Source organism: Sorex fumeus, unplaced genomic scaffold (assembly GCF_029834395.1).
Source record: "Sorex fumeus unplaced genomic scaffold, SorFum_2.1 ptg000124l, whole genome shotgun sequence".
Lineage (NCBI taxonomy): Eukaryota > Metazoa > Chordata > Mammalia > Eulipotyphla > Soricidae > Sorex > Sorex fumeus.
The window spans coordinates 2,110,975-2,130,869 of record NW_026606181.1 but is presented as its reverse complement, the minus strand read 5'-3'; the positions used below and the strand labels follow the sequence as shown (position 1 = coordinate 2,130,869).

Sequence of the window (19,895 nt, the reverse complement as noted above, 5' to 3'; positions counted from 1 at the left end):
GTATATATACATATGTATATATGTATATATAGATATATAGGAGGGGGTGACTCATACTTGATTGAGGGCTTACTCTTGGCTTTGCGCACAGTGATCACTCCTGGGAAACCATATGTGGTGCTGGGCATCAAATTCTAATTGGCCACCTGAAAGTTAATCTTCCTATACCCATATTATAGCTCTGGCCCAAATGAAGAATTTTGTTTAAATTTCTGGGTTTCAGTATATTTTATCTATATCTATTTACCAACCTATTTTCTATCCTCCCTGAAAAATGTAAATCAAGATATCTTCCTTAATCTACTCGTTTTATGAAGATAAGAGTTAACTATTCCCCAGAGTATAGTATACCTGATGGTAAGGTGCTTGCCCTCTAAGTAGTAGACCTGGGTTAAGTTCCTGACATTGCATGTGGTCACCTGACCTCCACCAAGAGTAATCCCTGAGCACAGAGCCAGGAGTAATTTTGAGTATAATTGTGGTAGCTCAGAAATAAAGTAATGTCTATCTAAAAGATATTGTTTAGTTACAGGAGTATCTAATATTTACCTTGAGACTTATTAATCCTTTTGACTCTTTCTTTAATTAGTGAGTCTCCAGTTTTAAACAGAAGTGTGAGCAGGAATAGAATCAAAATAGAATCAAAGTCATAGAAGATTATAATAACTGATATCACTACATAAAAAATATTCTCAATATTTTTTCTTCACTCCATTTATGCCCCTCAGTGTAATGTGGATTGTACTAATTTTAATTTTTAGATAGCGGAGGAGAATAAGGAGAACAAGGCAGAATGATAAACTCATGAGGTCATATTCATAACTAATGCAATATAGAATTGGATCTTTAAAGAATTTGAAGAGGTAAAGGGCATATATGAAGTTACAAAAAATAACTTAAAGCAAGTTAGCCTTTGGCTTTTTAATTAGGGTGAAAATAATTGGATTGAACTGTTATTGCTTTGTAAACATCACATTGTATTTTTGTATTATAGATTTAGATACAGTATATGTCAAAATGAAAAAGGCCTCTAGAATTCATTAAAAACAATCATCATTTTCAGATTAATTGACTTGTTCAATTTTATTCTTTTAGTTCTGGTAACAAAACTAAAAGAGTAAATGAACTTGCATGAGTACATTAATAAGGTAATACTACATCTTGTGGGCTGGAGCAATAGCACAGTGGGTAGGGCATTTGCTTTGCATGCAGTCGACCCGGGTTCAATTCCTTCATCTCTCTTGGAGAGCCTGGCAAGCTACCGAGAGTATACCACCCACATGGTAAATCCTGGCAAGCTCCCATTGGCAATTTGAACTGCCAAAAACATTAACAAGTCTCACAATGGAGACATTACTGGTGCCCGCTCGATAAACAACGGGAGGACAGTGCTAGAGACAATGCTACATTTTGTAATTCTGATTTTATGACCACACAGATTTGATAAAATAGACAAAAATAGTTTTATTGCTCTAGAGAGATAGTCCAGTGAGTAGAGCACGTGTCTTGCATATGACCAGTCTTCCCTGCATCACATATGGTTCTCTAAACACTGCCAGGAGTGATCCTGAGCACAAAATTACTAGTAAGCTATGAGCATTGCCTGTTGTATTCCCCATCCTAACCTCCCCAAATACGTGTGTTCGAAGAATCATGGAGATAACTCAAAATGTGTGCTTGTATTAGCTGTCTTGGCTTCAGTCTCTGACACAAAGTAGCTCCCCATCAACATACCAGTGCCAGTCCTGGTGACATGTATGGCCCCAAATCAAGTCAACCAGGTAATCTATAAGAATAGATAAATATATAAGTAAATGAAGTTTTAGCTATCTATTTAAACTTGAGTGTAATACTGAAATATAGGTGTTGTATTCTGAGGTAATCTGAATAAACACAGTAAGAGATGTGAAACATGACAGAGATGTTAGAAGCTTTTCAAATGTTATGTTTTTATATACATATGAAAAAGGAATATGTGACAGACTAGTGCAAAACCAGCATAAGTGGAAAGACAGGAAATAGTTACCCCTCACTTGATTCTGAGTGGTGCAGCTATGTCTCAATAGAGGGAGATTGTAAGATCCGATGTTCAAACTCAATGAGCCACCTATGGTCCACTTTTCTTTTCTTTTCTTTTTTTTTTTTTAGGTAAAGGATGAAGAGAGATTATTTACTGGGGTTCTGTAACAAACAATTTCCAAGTTTATCACATAATAAACTATATCTTCTGTGTTACTATGGAATCTTTGTCCCTAAGACTAGTTTGAGATTACATTTAGACTAAGTGGCAACCAGACAATGGTCCCTTTCCCTTAAGAGCTTGATTTCGGTCCTCAGGGAGTTCCTGCTCTGTGGTGAGGATAGAAAGAGTAAGATGAAGCGAAATTAATAAAATAGTCCTCATAACACTTAAAGAAGCACAAAGATGTGCAGAGAAGTCAGGTTCTTCATGTGTATTTTTCCAGGTCACCCAATGGTGGGAAAAGGCCTGTTTAAATTGAGACCACTTTGTTTGATCATATCAGTTTCATAGGAATAACTACAAAGAGAATTAAAAGGTAAATGGAATATATAATCTCCTCGCATAGGTAGTACAGCTTATTATCTACTGTGACCACTGACTGTTTACCTTTAATCATTAGTGGAACTTCCTTCATTAGAGTTGAGCAAAGATGGTTGGGGTGATAGGAAAAGATGACTGATTTTATCATCATAAAAATCAGGAAATAGAATCATGTAAGCTAAGCATACAAAATTAGAAATCATGTAACCTTTAAGCTTGCTAATTATATTGTGCCTAGTTTTTAAAAGTAAAACAACAACACAAGAGATTGTACACACTCATACGTATACATGTAATTTCTTAACTCATTTTCTGTATTAAGTAAATGATTTGGCTTTATTTTTGTATATACTATTTACTAAGAACATTGATATTAAAGAAGATGGGCTTCCATTTTATATTTGTGATATTTATGGGTACTAAAATATATTTAAAGAACTCATTTAGTTGAAGTAAATTTATTAAAATATACAGATTTTAAGAATAGGTATGCCATGAACAACAGCAAAGGGCTGTTTTACTGTAATGCTGACACTTAATTGTCAGTTTATAATTATCTATTGAAGGGAACTTTTTCCATTTTCCGTAGTTATTCAGAAGAGGATAGTTTCCCTAAAATTTAATATATGTAGTATATGAGTGGATTGGATGAAGATATTGTGTCCTGAAGGATGATGAAAGTGAAGTTGGTAATATTAAATCCTATTTAAATAACTTATGCCGTTGACATATTAGGACATTTTAACTCCTATGAATAATAGTTCGCTTTTATTCTATTTAGGAAAATTAATTTTTAAATGTAAGGAATTTCTAATGTAATTAGGCTTTTGAAAATCTTGAAGATAAATTGATATAAATTCAAGCACATCTGGGACTATCATTTGTATACAATTAGAATAAATGCTGATTTATATAACTCTCATGGTAAAAGTGGATACAGAATAAGGTCATTTAATTAGAATCCAACCTGTGCAGCTTGAACTGCTGATTTAAAATTCAAAATACGTTGCTTTCATCTTGTTAAGATATCATATACAGGGATAGGGCACTTTTCTTGCGTATGGCCAACCTGGATCAATTTCCTGCATCCTATATGATCCCCTTAGAATCACAAAAGGTAATTCTTGAGTGTACAGTCAGGAATTAGCCCTCAGCTCTGCTGGATGTAGCACAAATAAATAAATAAAATTTATATAATGAAATAAAAATTATAATTAAAAAGCCGCCTACAAATCATAAAGTTTGTATTAAGTTTGAAAAATTTAAAGTATTTAATGATCACAAAATATGGTGGTAAAAAGTTACTTTGAATATTTATAGTTGTCAATTTTATTTTTTATTATTTCTTCTCTATTTCCCATTGTTGTTGCCGTGATAACCTGGAGATGGGCACACGTAATTGTGTTGCTTGCGCACTCTTTGACAGTCTTTGCCAGGGGTCACAGTCCCTTAGTTTAGACGCCTGCACACATTCTGATTGTTGTGCCCACCTGGAGTTGCTGTGGTGCTCACATTTGAGCAAGAATGGCTCTCACATCTGTAGGATTGATGCTTGCTGGAAATCACATATTTTTATTTGTGGTACTTTTCACTCATTTCATTCTGACCTGTACTGGGATTCGTGTTCCCCGCTGAACACTCAGAATAGTGAAATTGCTGAGAACATTCAGGACTTCTGGAGACACTAAGGACCAAACTCAGGTCCTCAGATTCTAAAGATAGGCAGTCCCTGCTTGCCACAGTACCACCCCAAGGACCCCTAGGAAAAACTCTTTTTGGTTGACCTCTCTTTAAGAGTTTCAAAGCATGTACATGGGAATCGAACCACTCCACATCCTAAAAAAAATTATTATGCATTTTGTGGAAATTATAAGTTTGAAATTTTCTTTGTGGAAATGTTTTCCCATGCTTTTGAACTTGAAAATTTGTGCTTGTTTACATGTAGCACATGGTATTTTATATTTATTATCAGAAAAATCCTTCAGTTAACACTTAGTTTTTGATATATAAGTCTAATTTCAAGGGGTTTTTTTTTTGGTGAGTTTATTGTGGTGAGTTCTAGGAGGAAATGCATGTGGCATTGTTTCTGGTTTCAAGGAAGTCACAATTTAATAGGAAAAACACATGTAAATATCACAGAGTGATAAATGTGCTCTATTTTAAAAGTGCTATGAAGAACTAGGGTAGAGTAAGTCATACAACATGAGTGTTTGAAGTGGGCCTGCCTTGAAGATAGCGCGATTCTTTAATAGAGGGAGGGGGAAGGGTCCAAAACAAAATTTTAAGAATTTTGAAAGAACATGGTCCGCATAGGTGATGTGTGAGTATAAAATGTTTGCTTCTGGATGACAGAGGACAAGACTGGAATGTGACAAAAGAAAGTAATGGTTGATCAGTTTTTACTGACAGTTTAAAAACTTAAGAATTGAATACTTGGGCCTGAAAAGCAGGTACTTGTCAGAATAGAGACAGTCATTAAGTCAATAAAGAAAAATTTGAATGTATAACCAGAAAATGCACACAATACAAATCCCAGTAGAAAATGGTTGTATTTTACAAATAGCTTGAATGTGAAAGATATAGCACACATTGATCTTTCAGGAAACTGATCGGATGATCTTTCCTAGATGAAAATGGAGAGAAAGGGCATCTTGAGTTAGAAAGATGGATAGGAAAGGAACCCCAGAGATAGAATCAGTAGAAGTTGATGAGTAGAAAATGTAGCCTGGTGAGAATCACAGACTGACTAATGGCTAAATGCCTAAGTGCTCTTGCTCTTGGATGACTAGCGAGATTGATAAAAGGAAAAACTGAAAGAGCTAGACTCAGGGTTAGGTGCAAATAGTTTACATTTTATATTTCTTAAAAATTTTAAAGTGGAATTTTGTAGCAAGAAGTTGAAAGAAGAGATTAAAATTTTGGATGGAAGTTTGGGCTTTATACCTGAAAAGGTGAAGGAGGGCGAGATGAGGATTGTGACAGTACATTAGAGTATCTTGAACTGTATTAAGTCATCTCCAAGAAAGTGATTAAGTTCCAAGGGTAGAAAGCCCTCCCCTTTGCTGGCTATTCCTTTTTCATTTCCTCTATCTTCCTAATATGTCTTTCTTTTCTTTCTTAGAGGTTTGTTATAATCTACAGAGACTAACACCTTAAACAGAACCCAACAAAAACAGTATGGGGATTTCTCAAATTAGAATTATAACAATCATATGATCCATAAATTTTATTTCTAAATAGCCAAAGAACACAAAAGCACTAATTTGAAAAAGAGCACCTATGTTCATGGTGACTGACTTACAATAAGCAAAGTTTGGAAGATTCCAAGTACCCAGTGGCAGATTAGTAGGTGTGAGGAAGTTATAGGAAATGAATAGACTGGGATTCCATTTTCCCTTAAGAAGATTTTAATTGTCTTGCAAGTAAAACTCAGGGCATCACATATGCAAGCCTGGTGTGCTACCACTGAGCACCTTCACCGGGCCATGTTCATGTGTTTTTACTTACCTCCATCTTGGACACCTGACTCTAAACTCTAGCCCAACTGTTGCCAGACTGCGGTTGACAGGTTTGTTCATCAGAGTGAGAGGAGCAATGGCCAAGTCTTCACACTGATCTCAGATGATCCCACATAATCTAACCCTTCCTGTAATGTTCCTATTACCAAAGTACAAAATAAAATTAAATGCCCTATATTTCAGGTATCAGAGTTGAAAATTTATCTATGTAAACCAGAGTAGGCATTTTATTATACTATATTAAATGGCTTTAATTAATTTATTTACATAAGTTATTTACATGGGCCTCATTGTGATAATAATTCTTACATTTTAAAATTAACTGCAGTGCTCATTAATCTCCCCATAAGTAGAAAGTATATAATGTGGTGGTTGGGTAATTACTGTTTTTTCATGTTGTGTGGTAATAGATGTAAAAGATGTGGTAAAACATGCCATTATTTTAACCTAGGTAAATTTTTAAAAATAAGAATAATTCTTGTGTGTATTTGAGAAAAAATGTTGTTCCTATAAATATTGAATCAAGTTAATCATCAATGGACTTTTATATTAACTATAAGTGCTAGACTGAAACTGTAATTACTTATTTAATTCAGATATTTATAAATATTTTGTCTGTATTTTACATCAATTGTTCAATGACTTTGTTATATTGGAGAGAGAACTTTATCTATTTATTTGATTTCTGGGCCACGCCAGAAATGCTCAGGTCTTTCTCTTGCCTCTGCACTCAGGAACTGACCTGACATTGCTCTCGGGACCATATGGGGTCCCAGGGATTGAACCTGGGTTAGCCAGGTGCAAGGCAAGCACCTTGCCTATTGTGGGATCTCTTCGGCCTCTGAGATTGTTCTTTTAAGTAAGGTACTGAAGCATTCTTCATTATTTTAGTAATTTTAGCATCAACTGCCTCTTCAGTATAAAATTAAATAATATATATTATATGAGTATATATATATTGTACACATTACTTTGTACATATGGGCTGGAGCAATAGCACAGCAGGTAGGGTGTTTGCCTTGCACGTGGCCAACCTGAGTTCGATTCCTCCATCCCTCTCAGAGAGCTGGCAAGCTACCAAGAATATCTCGCCCACATGGCAAAGCCTGGCAAGCTATCTGTGATGTATTCAATATGCCAAACACAACAACAACAAAGTCTCACAATGGAGACATTACTGGGCCCACTCGAGCAAATTGATGAACAACTGGAGGACAGTGTTATAGTGCTACTATATATAGTAGCATACATACTGTATATATGTGTATGCACATATATGTATATATACACATATATCTACTGATCATATAATTTATCATAAATAAATTTTAAAACAAATTTCTAAAGTGTTAGATGACCCCATAATATCAGCAGCTAGGACTTAGGACATAGAAGATTATCCTCTTATGCAAAAATACAAGACCTATTTTGTTAGAAATCACCCACTTCATTTTGCATTTTAGTAAAACACACACTTTTAGGTCATAGTTTTTCATTCTACTCCATTACTCACTGGTCTAATTAAGGGCTTATTAAAATGTCTAAAAGAAACCCATTCATTTCCCTATAGAGGTATTGAAATTGAAGCATCATAATATCAAAAGAATGCGGTAATTGTTCATAGAGAAGTATGCAAAAAACACTAATTTCCATAATGCCACCATTATTTAGTAGATTTCTTTATATTTTTTAAAGGGTAAGCTAGCCTATTTGCCTGCAGAATTTTGGGACCTAAAAGTGACAGAGCTTCTTTTAGCACATGTTTGATCTCCAAAAACCCCTCACAGGATTCATAAATTTTATGTTGGTAGAGATTGCTCACTTAGTTGTTATTAAAGTAGAATATCACAAAATAAAATAATCATGAACAAATAATATTTTGTACTTCTATGGTGGATTTGAGGCAGCTTAACAATGGCATGTACAAACCAATGGCAAGAATATTATTATAGATAAAACAAAAAAGTTGTAAAGAGTGAAAAAATTACTCAAGAAGTCCTCATCTAGAGCACCAAATAAAGGGTGTTGGGACGATCCTCCCAGAACGGGAGAAGCATGCTGAAAGTAGACTATAGACCAAACATGATTGCCACTCAATGCCTCTTTTGCAAACCACAGCACCCAAAAGGAGAGAGAGAATAAAGGGGAATGCCCTGCCACAGAGGCAGGGTGGGATGGAGGGATGGAGGGTGGGAGGGATACTGGGACCCGTGGTGGTGGAAAATGGGCAGTGGTGGAGGGATGGGTGTTTGATCATTGTATAATTGAAACCCAAGCACAAAAATGTGTAAGTCTGCAACTGTACCTCATGGTGTTTCACTAATAAAAATTAAAAAAAAAAGAATCTCTTATCTAGGGCAGGGTAGGGCTCTTTAAAGATACACTTAGCTCTAGTTTTCTAAATGGCAATTGAGTAAAAACATAAATCTTAAAGAACAAGTTTCTAAATAGCATTTTAAAGTAAAATCTGCATCTTTTAAACTTTTCTTTGCATTATTATTTAAGTGTGAAGCTACTAACAAATGCTTTTCATATATTTTAAAGCATGATTTACTTTATTTTCTGCATTGATATGTTACATTTGCATTTAGAATTTTTTTTTAAATATAAAATTTGTGTTTCCACCCTGTAGGATAGGGTCTTGATGCTGAATTTTTTTCTTTATGCCTTTATTTTATTGACTTAATTTTAATGTTTAATTCAATCACCATGAGGTACGCAGTTACTAAGTTTTTCATCATTGTGTTTCAGTCATACAGTGTTTCAATAATCATTCTTTCAAAATGGTAAATTCAGCTGTTTATTTAATCTACGATTTGAAACTAAAATCTGAAAATGTTTATTTCTAATTAAAAGTAAAATTTATATCAATTTATTTTCTCATATTTTTTTACTATATTTTTTGTCTACATGAAAATCAATGCAAGAGCCTCACATATGCAAGACACTTGCTCTCCTTCTCAGTATATCTCCAGTACACTATTAGGTTGACATTTTATAACACATTATTTTTATTTGTAATTAATTTCTCCTTTCATTCTGGATCCAGAATTTGAACAGTAGTATCCAACTTCATTATAGCGTTTTGATTTCTGAAATTTCATGTTGGGGAATTTAGAAAGAAAGTAAAAATTACTCTCTGGTATCATTCATGCCCCATTTATAGTAAAGGATCTTGAACTGGACACTTGAACATTATTTGTAGTATAAAGTCCTTTGGAAAATATTGAAAGTTAAAGATATTTTACAACCTTTTGTTGACTTTTAGGTTTAAATTAGAACATATTTCAAAACAACTCAATAGTACAATCATTTCCTATTGTTATATTTTAGAATTTTATATATATATTTATACATATATATGTTTCTGAGAATAATTTTCTTTCAAGACTAATTGTATGCTTTTTTACTTTAATATATTTTTCTCTTATAACTTGTGTATAATGTTTATTTAATTGAAAAATTATTTTAAAAGTGTTTGGATCTTTAAAATTTTTCTGGATCTAGAGGGTTTGTTTACTCTTTAAGTTTCTCTTCTTTTTGTTGAATTTCAGAATGTTAAGAACTTGAAGTAGCCTGCATTTCTCCCTATGTAAATTAATTAATTAATTTTCGGTCATGCTTAGAGATGCTCAGGAGTTATGCTGAGCTCTGCACTCAGTCATTACTCCGGATAGATGGTGATGATGATGGATATATGGGATGCTGGGGATCAAACCCTCTTTAACTGCTTTCAAGGCCTTACCTGCCATTTTATCATCCTAGCCTTACAAATGATCATTCTAGCCTTGTAAAAACTCTAATGGATTAATAATGTATTCAAAGTAATTCAGAATTTGATTCTGACAGATTGTATTCTTTCTTTTCTTGATCACAGTTGGTGATGCTCCTGGCTTCCTCCTCCCTCTGTGCTCCTTAGGGATCACTAGTGTGAATATATGGGGTTCAGGGATTGAACACATACAAGGCAAGCACCCTAACTACTGAACTCTCCCTGTGTTCTGGGTATATGATTTTTGTTGAAGTCATGTAGGGTACACTAAGGAGATTTATGTTCATAATTCCACCAGGATGAAATACAACTATCTAAAATAATTTATATGCCCCTCCTAGACCACGAGTTGCCCCCGCAAGAGCGGGTCTCTGGCACGACCATGGCCCCAGAGGCACACGGAGCTAATTTCGAACCCAGCATCTTCTGGCAGAAATGTGAATGGACTATGCATTAAGCTGTAGCGCTGTGTACCCCCCACCCCCGGAAGGGAAAGGGTGTCTGTCTCTTCCACCTTCCCTCCCATCACCGCTTCAGAGCTTATTGGATAGCTAGGTCTGAGCTGGTGGTGACGGGGCAACTGTGACCTCATGGGATGGGGGGCGAAACTGGCACGTCCTTCTTGCCCCACTGAGACCACGAGTTGCCCCCCCACGAGCGGCTCTCTGGCATAGCCATGGCCTCAGAGGCACAAAAAGCAATCTCGGAACTATGCGGCTTTGGTCAGAAATCCCTCCAGACTTAAAGGTAAAGGCCCTCCCGTTGATCGTCGATTTGCTCGAGCGGGCCCAGTAACGTCTCCATTGGAGACTTTGTTGTTACTGTGTTTGGCATATCGAATACTCTCGGTAGCTTGCCGGGCTCTCCGAGAGGGGCGGAGGAATCGAACTCGGGTCGGCCATGTTGGCCGCTTGTAAGGCGAACGCCCTACCCGCTGTGCTATCGCTCCAGCCCCAACCCTCCAGACTTAATTAGTAAAATATCAGAAATCCAAAATCGCGAAATCATATGGTCTTTATAACCAGCAATAGAAAACAAATTATTTCATGATGCCTTTTCAGCAGGATTGATTGTTGGGGTAAAATTCCAAATAATAGTGGTGCATCTTTTGTCGAATTAATGAATGAAATCAAAGTAGAGAGTTAAGTGGAAATCATCTGTCTCACAGGCATGGGGAGGGGTGGGATGGTGGGTATATTGGGGTTCTTGGTGGTGGACAATATGCACTGGTGAAGGGATGGGTGTTTGATCATTGTATGACTGAGACTTAAACCTGAAAGCTTTGTAACTGTTCTTATGGTGATTCAATAAATAAATTAAAAAAATAAAATAACTCATACAGATAAGTAAGCAAATTGTACTGTACAACTGAACGTTTGATCAGGTAAATTTTTAAACATTCTGGGTCTCTCTCTTTCTCTTTCTCTCCATCTTCCCGCCCAAAAATTATTAATCTTAAACCTTAATTTAATAGCTACTAACTTATGCACTATAGTCTGTTCTCTCACTCTTCCTTTAATTCTGATACTATGGTAGGATCTTACCTTTCAGATTTATTCCAAGTCTGGTTACCTAGTTGCTAGTTAATTCTCAATGTCCCAAACTTCATCCTTATTTTCTAATTTTTATTCTATCCTTTATTATATATTTAATCCGCCACTCAGGATGTTGACTACAATTTATTAGTATATTCTGGACTATGAAAACACATTGCAGTTATTCTCATTGATTAACATGTTAAAATAACTGACAAAATTATAAAATCATGAATAATGCAGCATACTTTCTCTTTAAATTCATAGAAAATAGTAATTAATTTTATATGGATTGCTTAATTTCTATTTTTAGTGAAAATGTATTTATTTTTAATAATGCTATTATTAAAAAATTAGAAAATTGCTATTTCTTTTTACATAAGGGGCCTTATTAACTTTCATTAAGTTAACCAAAATGAAATAACTTATCTGTAGCATCAATATGACAGTCTTATATGTTCTTTATTAGTATGTAAATTCCATTGCCTTCTTTGCCCTCCCTCGATTTTATTAAGCATTTTTATTCATAGTACAATAAATAATAGAATTTTAGCATTTAATGTTCTAACACTACACCCACTAACGGTGCAAGTATCCCTGTAAGTATCCTTCTAACCCTTGGCATCATGGCAGAATTTTCTGTGGTCCAGTTCTCAGAGTTTGTTACTGTTTCTCAATTGTTATTTCATATATATATATATATTTATATTCAATATATGAGAGTGATCAGTCTGTGTTTTTTCCACGTGACTTTTTTCTGTTTCCATGTTACAGCAGAATGCATGTTTTCATCTTCTCTTATTGGTGAATAATATTTCATTGTGTGTGCATTCCACAGTTGATTTATTCACTCTTCTTATCTTGGGCTCTTGGTTGTTTCCATATTGGGCTACTATGAATGGTGCTTAAAAAAAACAGGTATGCAAATGACTTTTCAGAATAGTGTATTTTGGTCCTTGGCTTTAGATGTCAACAAGTGAAATACTTGGGTCACATGGAAGCTCTTATTTTTTTGAGATGTTTTCATGCTATTATATTTCCATATAAGCTTAACCAGAAGGATTTTTTTCCAAGAGTGGATGAGAATTCTCCTTTCTCACATTCCTGTGAGCACGACATGATTCTTCTCTTTTTCATTGGTGTGAGGTAATATGCTGTTTTTGATCTGCATTTCCCTGATAAATGATGTGGAACACTTTTTCATATTACTGTACTAATCTGAAAAGTTGTTGAAGAAGTGTCTATTTAACTCTTCCCTATATATTTTAATGCACTTTTGTGTGGGGGGGGGTTAATTTTTGCAAGTGCTTTATATATCATGTAGTGCCTTTTTTGCTCATTGTCAGTTATGTGATGCATGAATATTTTCTCCCCGTCTACAGGGTGTCTTTCTATTCTTGTCATTTTTTCCTTTACCTCTGCAAATGCTTCCTAAATTAATTTATTATTTGTTTATTTTTGCTTCTAATATTAATTTAATCTGTTTCGAATTGACTTTTATAAACAGTGTAAAATAAAGATCCAAATTTATTTTTTTTCCCTAAAGCTAGCCAGTTTCCCCACCTTTATTTGTTGAAGAGTATTACCAGCCACTGCTTCATCCTTTCTGATCCATGTTAAAGTTTAGCTGTTCATACACCTGCATGTCTGTCTCTGGACTCCCAATTCTCTTCCATTAGTCTGGAATACCCCTCAATTAAAGGGGTTTATTCTAGTACTGCATATTTCCGATTACTATAGCTTTTGTGTAATTTAAAGCTGAGCAAAGAAAAGCCTACCATTCTCTTTATACTCCAGAGTTGCTTTGGCTATTCTAGGAATTTTATTACTCCATATAAATTTTAACAGCAATTAGTATGTATTCTTAAAATATGCTATAGAAATTTCAATGGGAAATTCATTGAGCCTTTATAATTTATTGGGCAGGATAGTCATTTTAACAATGTTAAGCCTTCCAATTCATAGACAGGGGATGCTTTTTTTTTCTTTGTATCTTCTATTTCCTTTAATAGTGCTTCATAATTTTATTTGTAAGTCTTTCACTCCCCTTTTTTGGCTTTTTGGGTCACACCTGGCAATGCACAGGGGTTACTCCTGGCTCTGCACTCAGGAACAACCCCTGGTGGTGCTCAGGGAACCTTATGGGATGCTGGGAATCGAACCTGGGTTGGTGGTGTGCAAGGCGAACGCCCTACCTGCTGTTCTATTGCTCCAGCTCCCACAACCCCCTTTTTTAAGTTGTTTCTCAGACACAGTTGTGAAGGGGATTTCTTTTTTAAAATTTCTCATTTGCTTCATTGTTTGCATATAGAAAAGACAAAAACTTCTTTATATATTTTAGCTGCTACTATTCTATACAGATTCCTTGTTTCTAGGAATCATTGGTATAATCTTTAGAGATAATACATTATTTTAATATAAGTAATATAATATTTATGAGTGTCATAAAAATTTACTCAGTAAAATATTTGCATTTTTATTCCAAAATATAAAAATAACACAGCAATTTAATCACTGTCTCTAAACTGACAATAACTTGAATTTTGTATATAACAAAAACTAAAGAAATGTTGCAAAGTAATATTAGTTAAAATGGAAATAAATATAATGTATAGATACTACCAAAGATATTTGACAAACAAAATATATGGCACTAAGTAATTTAGCAAAGTATCTTAAATAAAATTAGGTACACAAGTCAAAGTACATAAAACATAAAGCCAAGCGAAGGTACAGTTACTGCAAGAAAATGAGGGAGAGATAAGAAGGTAATACTTGAACTACAATTTATCTTAGCTAAAACTAAAAAAAATGTTAAAAGACTTCAAAAAGATACCGGTAAATTCAAAGGAGTATTATATTTGTGAATTGAAAATTGTAATATTTATAACTTTCCATAATGCCTCACACAGTCTGAAAATTCAGTATCCCAGTAATTTTTTTCAGGAATTGGAAAATATACTAAAGATCATGTAGCATATTAAAGGACTTTAACTTGCTAGAACAATGTTGAAGGAGAAGGGAGCATTTGGTTCAAAACACATAATAAGGAATAGTAGTAATCGGTGCAGTTTGATATTGGCAGACAAAGTAATATAGACCAATGGAACAGAATGTTGATAAATACAGGCATGATCAAAAGTGGACTCTTGTGATCCTCAAATGATTCTACTACTAATGTGAAAACCATCATAATAACTTAATTTTAAAGTAAAATGTAATGACTATGTATATTGAAACGCAGATTGAAAGGAACAGAAAACATTATATATATACATATATATCATTTAACATGTTCTCAACAGCAGATCAACTTGTTCTAATGTATTGAAAATATTTTTTCAAATAATATGGCTTTACCTTTACCTTTAATATGGTGGTCAAATTTAGTAGAGGTTGTATCACTACTATATAATATGACAACATCACTATAGAAAATAATTGTCAGCTATTATTATACAGTAAGCACGGTCCTCCCCGTTGTTCATCGATTTGCTCGAGCGGGCCCAGTAACGTCTCCATCATGAGACTTGTTGTTACTGTGTTTGACATATCGAGTACATCACGGGTAGCTTGCCAGGCTCTGCCGTGCGGGCGAGATACTCTCGGTAGCTTGCCGGGCTCTCTGAGAGGGGTGGAGGAATCGAACTCGAGTCGGCCATTATACAGTAATGTGTACTTTTTAATTTTAAGAATAATTATGTAGTTAAATGTCCTATAATATTTATCAGTTATGAAGTCAAAATTAAGTCAAAATTAAGAGGGAATTATATTCCATTGCTCTCCATGGTAACAATTCTGTTATATACCATTCTCTGACTGTAGAATTGACAAATGCAGTTACTGAGCTGCTACACATTTTGATAATAGCTGAGAAGAGAAGACAACTCCTGAAAGCATCCTGAAGGCAAATGAAATAATAGTGAAAAATTAAAAGGGAAGTTTAAAGATGAATAGAAAAACTAGTGGAAAAGGTGTTTTATTCAACTCAATTTCTTGATGAAAAAGTTATCAGAGTTAATCATGGATTGATCAAATTCAAATGTATATAAAAGAAGCCTAAGGTAGTAGTTCTGTGGAGGGAAAATACTACTGTCAAACAAATTCAATTTATTTTTATGACGGAAGGACTAGGGAGAAATCATACATTCAATAGACTGGAAATTGAATCAGCTTCTTCAGTGTGTTCCACATAACAAGTTCTTCAGCAAGCAAAGGTTGCAGTATTAGATATATACAACCACCCAAAGGGCAGTGATAAGAAGTTCATCGTTGTTATCAGAGATTTTAATGAATATACTTAGTAGTTGTCAGAGTGTGTTTGTAAAAATGATATAAGGAGTTGAAAGGCAAATAGAGAATGTTTCTCAATTTGAAAATTAAGATAAATTGACTTGCTAATATTATAAAGAAGAATCTGATGCTTTCATAGGAAGTAGAAATTGTATACATATGTTGCATACAATGCTTTTGCAAAACACATTTCAGTTTATTTTAAGATAGTTGTCATCAAGGAAATTACAGAAATAATTGATACAATTACGATATGTGTCTTTGTAAAGATAGAAGTGTTGCATTTATTCTGACATTATTGATGTACAAAGTGCAGTCTTAATTCAAATAGAGTTTTAAACAAAATTCCACAGGAGTCAAGTAAATAATGCTCTTAACCTTTACTTACATTGAAAGTTATGGGGATTTTATATTAACTATATGATAACATTAACTATTGTAATTAAAAAAAATTTATTAGTGAAACACCATGGGGTACAGTTGTAGACTTAAAAATTTTTGTGCTTGGGTTTCAGTTATACAATGATCGAGTACCCATGCCTCCAGCAGTGCCAATTGTTGTAATTTTTATCTGTGTAATTAACTATGGAATGGGATAGCCTTTTTTGAGTTGATGCTAATTAAAAAAATTAAAGAACTAAGACCTGATGTGCAGTTCAGAAATCTTACCTCCACAATTAGACTTTAAATTTTTTGTGTTCAAAATACTGTACTTATTGTGAGTCAAGCATAGCTCTTGGTATCTTTATTTGAAAATAATATGGATGGAATGTTCAGTTATTTTTTCCCCAGACAGTGTTTTTGTGTGTGGGTTAGGTCGTACCTGTTGGGATGGTGGTCAGGTCTTACTGCTGAGTCTCTGCCCAAGAATTGCTCAAGTGGGACCCTGGGGACCTTATTTGGTGTCAAGAATCAAACCTAGGTGGGATGTGTACAAAATAAAGCTCCTCCTTACTGTACCCTCAGAGCAGAGTGTTCTTGTTCATATATTATATAGCACTGTAGTACTTTCCTCCCGTTGTTCATCGAATTGCTCGAGCAGGCCCAGTAACATTGTGAGACTTGTTGTTACTGTGTTTGGCATATTGAATATGTCACGGGTAGCTTGCCAGGCCCTGCCATGTGGGCAGGATACTCTCGGTAGCTTGCTGGGCTTTCCAAGAGGGGTGGAGGAATCGAACTCGGGTTGGCCGGCTTGGCTGCATGCAAAGCAAATGTCCTACCCACTGTGCTACTGAAAATAAAATATAGACTGAACATAAAATAAGTAACAAAACAAAAAGGGGGTCAGAGAGTTAGTACTCTGTGTAAGGTCCTTGCTTGCAAGAGTCCCACTGGGGTTTGATCCCTGGTACCACAGATGGACTTCTGGGCGCAACACCAGATATGATTCCTGAACATAGCTGGGTATGTTAAAACAAACAAATTCAGAAATTCAATAAAACAAAACGATTCAGAAAGACCAAATTGAATTCTACCTTTTATTTTTTTGGGGAGGTGTGCGGGGGTCACACCCGGTGATGCACAGGGATTACTCCTGGCTCATGCATTCAGGAGTTACTCCTGGCAGTGCTCAGGGGACCATGTGGGATGCTGGGAATCAAACCCAGGTCGGTCTTGTGCAAGGCAAATGCCCTACCCACTGTGCTATTGTTCCAGCCCCTTGAATTCTATCTTGACGTTAATTATATTCTCACCATTTCATTTCTGCTTTGTAAAACCGCTGGTTTAACTTGATAGTGATACAAAGGCAAGGTAGTTTCTTGTATATTGTCTGCTTAATATGATTAGTTTTGCAGATCACAAACTAACATTATATTTGCAAGTAAAAATATTTGTAAAGATACACCCAATAGCTCACCATTAAGTTTGTAATAAATATGTATGTATACAATATATATGTAATGATACATACAGGGTCTTTTGTGGCTTTGTCTTGTGGCCTCTTTTAATCTCCTCTGTACAGTTGCTTTTCTTCAAACAAACTTTCTGATTCATGGCAAATCCAAGAGTACATTGAGATTATTTTTCTCTCAAGTTGTACAACTTCACTCCTCACTCCTGTGGCTTAATTTTTTATTTTATTTTTTTATTCAGTGTTCTACTCAGGTGTTTCAAGTAAACCTAAGTAGTTCCAAACATTAGTTATTATTCTTCATTTCTATATATTCATTCTAGGGTTTCATATGTGCAATGCATTCACTAATACCACTGAACTACATTGCCATACTCTCCTATACGATATTATTATTATTTTGTGTTTCTGGATATGTCCAGCAGTGCATTTAAGAAAAAATACTTGTAGCTTGGTGCTCAGGGGACCATGAGCTATGGAGTGAAACTGGGTCTTTTGCACACAGAGCATCCATTGAATCCCACTAAAAAAATCTCAGTCTCTACTGTCACTTCTATATATTATTTATAGCTTTGTTTATTTATAATAAACATTATAATTAATTCCCTAATGCACTTAAATTGTGTATTATCTTATAATTGTTCTTTTTCTGATCACCGAATAGAGTACATAAAAGCAGACTTTTATATTTTGTTTTTCTGTTTTATATGTGAAACTTACAATGGATAGGTGGTATCTTTTGTGGACTAATTACTTTTTTTGTGTGTGAAACAAAACGTTTTTATTGAAAGAAATTTGGAGAAGGGAAAATCTTAGGAGTGAGTGGTCAAAAAGATACAGAGATTGATATTCCAAAGAGAACACAGGCTTCTCCATAGGGGAATTTAAATGAATAAATTAATTTTAAAAAATGAATCGTGTATATTTGCTCATAAATAGCCATTTTGGGAGATTTTCTTGGGGAAAGTTAATAATTCCATCATTACATATAGACATGATTTTATGGTGGTGAATATTAGTAATGGTATTTCATACTTATGTGTGATTGCAATTGGAGGTTCACATTACTTATGCGACTTTTGTGTGCCTCACTGTATAATTGACTTCAAATTTGTTTAAGCTTGAAATTCAATGTAATTAAAATTAAAAAAGTAAAAATTAAGAAATGGCAAGATAATTGCCTATTTCTTTCATCTAACATATTTTAGTTAATGAATGGGTTATTATTTACTATGATTTATTTTCCTTAGGAGCTATTCTTAATGAAAAGGAACATAAAACTTAAAAAATGTTATTCTGTGCTTTGCTCTTAGGAATTTTTTTTCAGAGATTTTAAATAGCGAAAGCCATAGTTCATATTTTGTTTAACAAGTTAAATGTGTCATTTGATTTGTAGAGGAGTCTCATTTTCAATTATCACTTGATAGTTTCAGTTGGTCGAATTAATATTATAAACATTCATATTATTTTAATAGATTCTGTTTTCAGTCATTTTATCAATGTTCTTCAACACCAATTTTAGAAGGGGGGTAATAATAAAGACCAGTATACTAGTATACTTACTATGACTTATTACTTCATTTGTGTGTTTTGTGAATTTTTTTCAGAAATTGAAAAGTTTCAAGGTTCTGATATTAAAAAGGAAGATGAAGAAAAGAAATACCTTGATGTCATCAGCAACAAAAATATAAAACTCTCAGAAAGGGTACTGATTCCTGTCAAGCAATATCCAAAGGTACTGCAATATATGCTTTGTTCTTATTAAGAAAAAAATGATGAAAGTAAGACCATTTGATTATGCATTATCTTTTTTTAATATAAAATACTTTATCATGTCTATGGACAAATATATGAGTCTTAGCTGGATGAAGAAATCTTTGTAAACTGAAGAGTAATTTTCTACTAAAGTCTAGTATTTTTATTTTTTGAATGTGGGAAACATATTTAGGTACTTTACAAAGAACACAATGATTCATAATTTGTCCTTATAAATGTGTACTAACTTGATTAAAATTTGAACCTTATTAAGAATATATATTCTTATATAGGTAATATAATTAAACACATTAATATAATTAAATAAAATTAAATGTTTATATTTATAAATATAAACATTAATAAATAAATATAAATGTATATATGTACATGTCATAAACAGAATTACCTAGCATACTGATATCACATTCTCAGACTCTTAAATATTATTTAACTTCTATATTCAAAGTAATAACTCTGACAATCCTTTTGAAAATCCATTGGCACTTGAGTGATTTTAGTACAGTGGGTAGGGACCTTGAATTGCACACAGCCGTCCTCTTTTCTATCTTCAGCATCAAACATGAGTCGACCAGGAATAAGC

The 19,895-nt window shown here is 34.1% G+C and overlaps 1 protein-coding gene across 2 annotated transcripts in view; it reads left to right on the top strand.

The window, feature by feature from the left end:
* Nucleotides 1–19,895, top strand: part of KHDRBS2 (KH RNA binding domain containing, signal transduction associated 2) — a 535,359-nt gene that overhangs the window by 81,000 nt on the left and 434,464 nt on the right. For both annotated transcript variants that reach the window (XR_008795493.1, XM_056137375.1), the window contains exon 2: nt 19,144–19,271. Coding sequence is in view for 1 of the 2 variants with exons in the window: in XM_056137375.1 (XP_055993350.1) it covers nt 19,144–19,271 (128 nt within the window). In the remaining variant the exon portion in view is untranslated. The remainder of the gene's footprint in view (nt 1–19,143; nt 19,272–19,895) is intronic.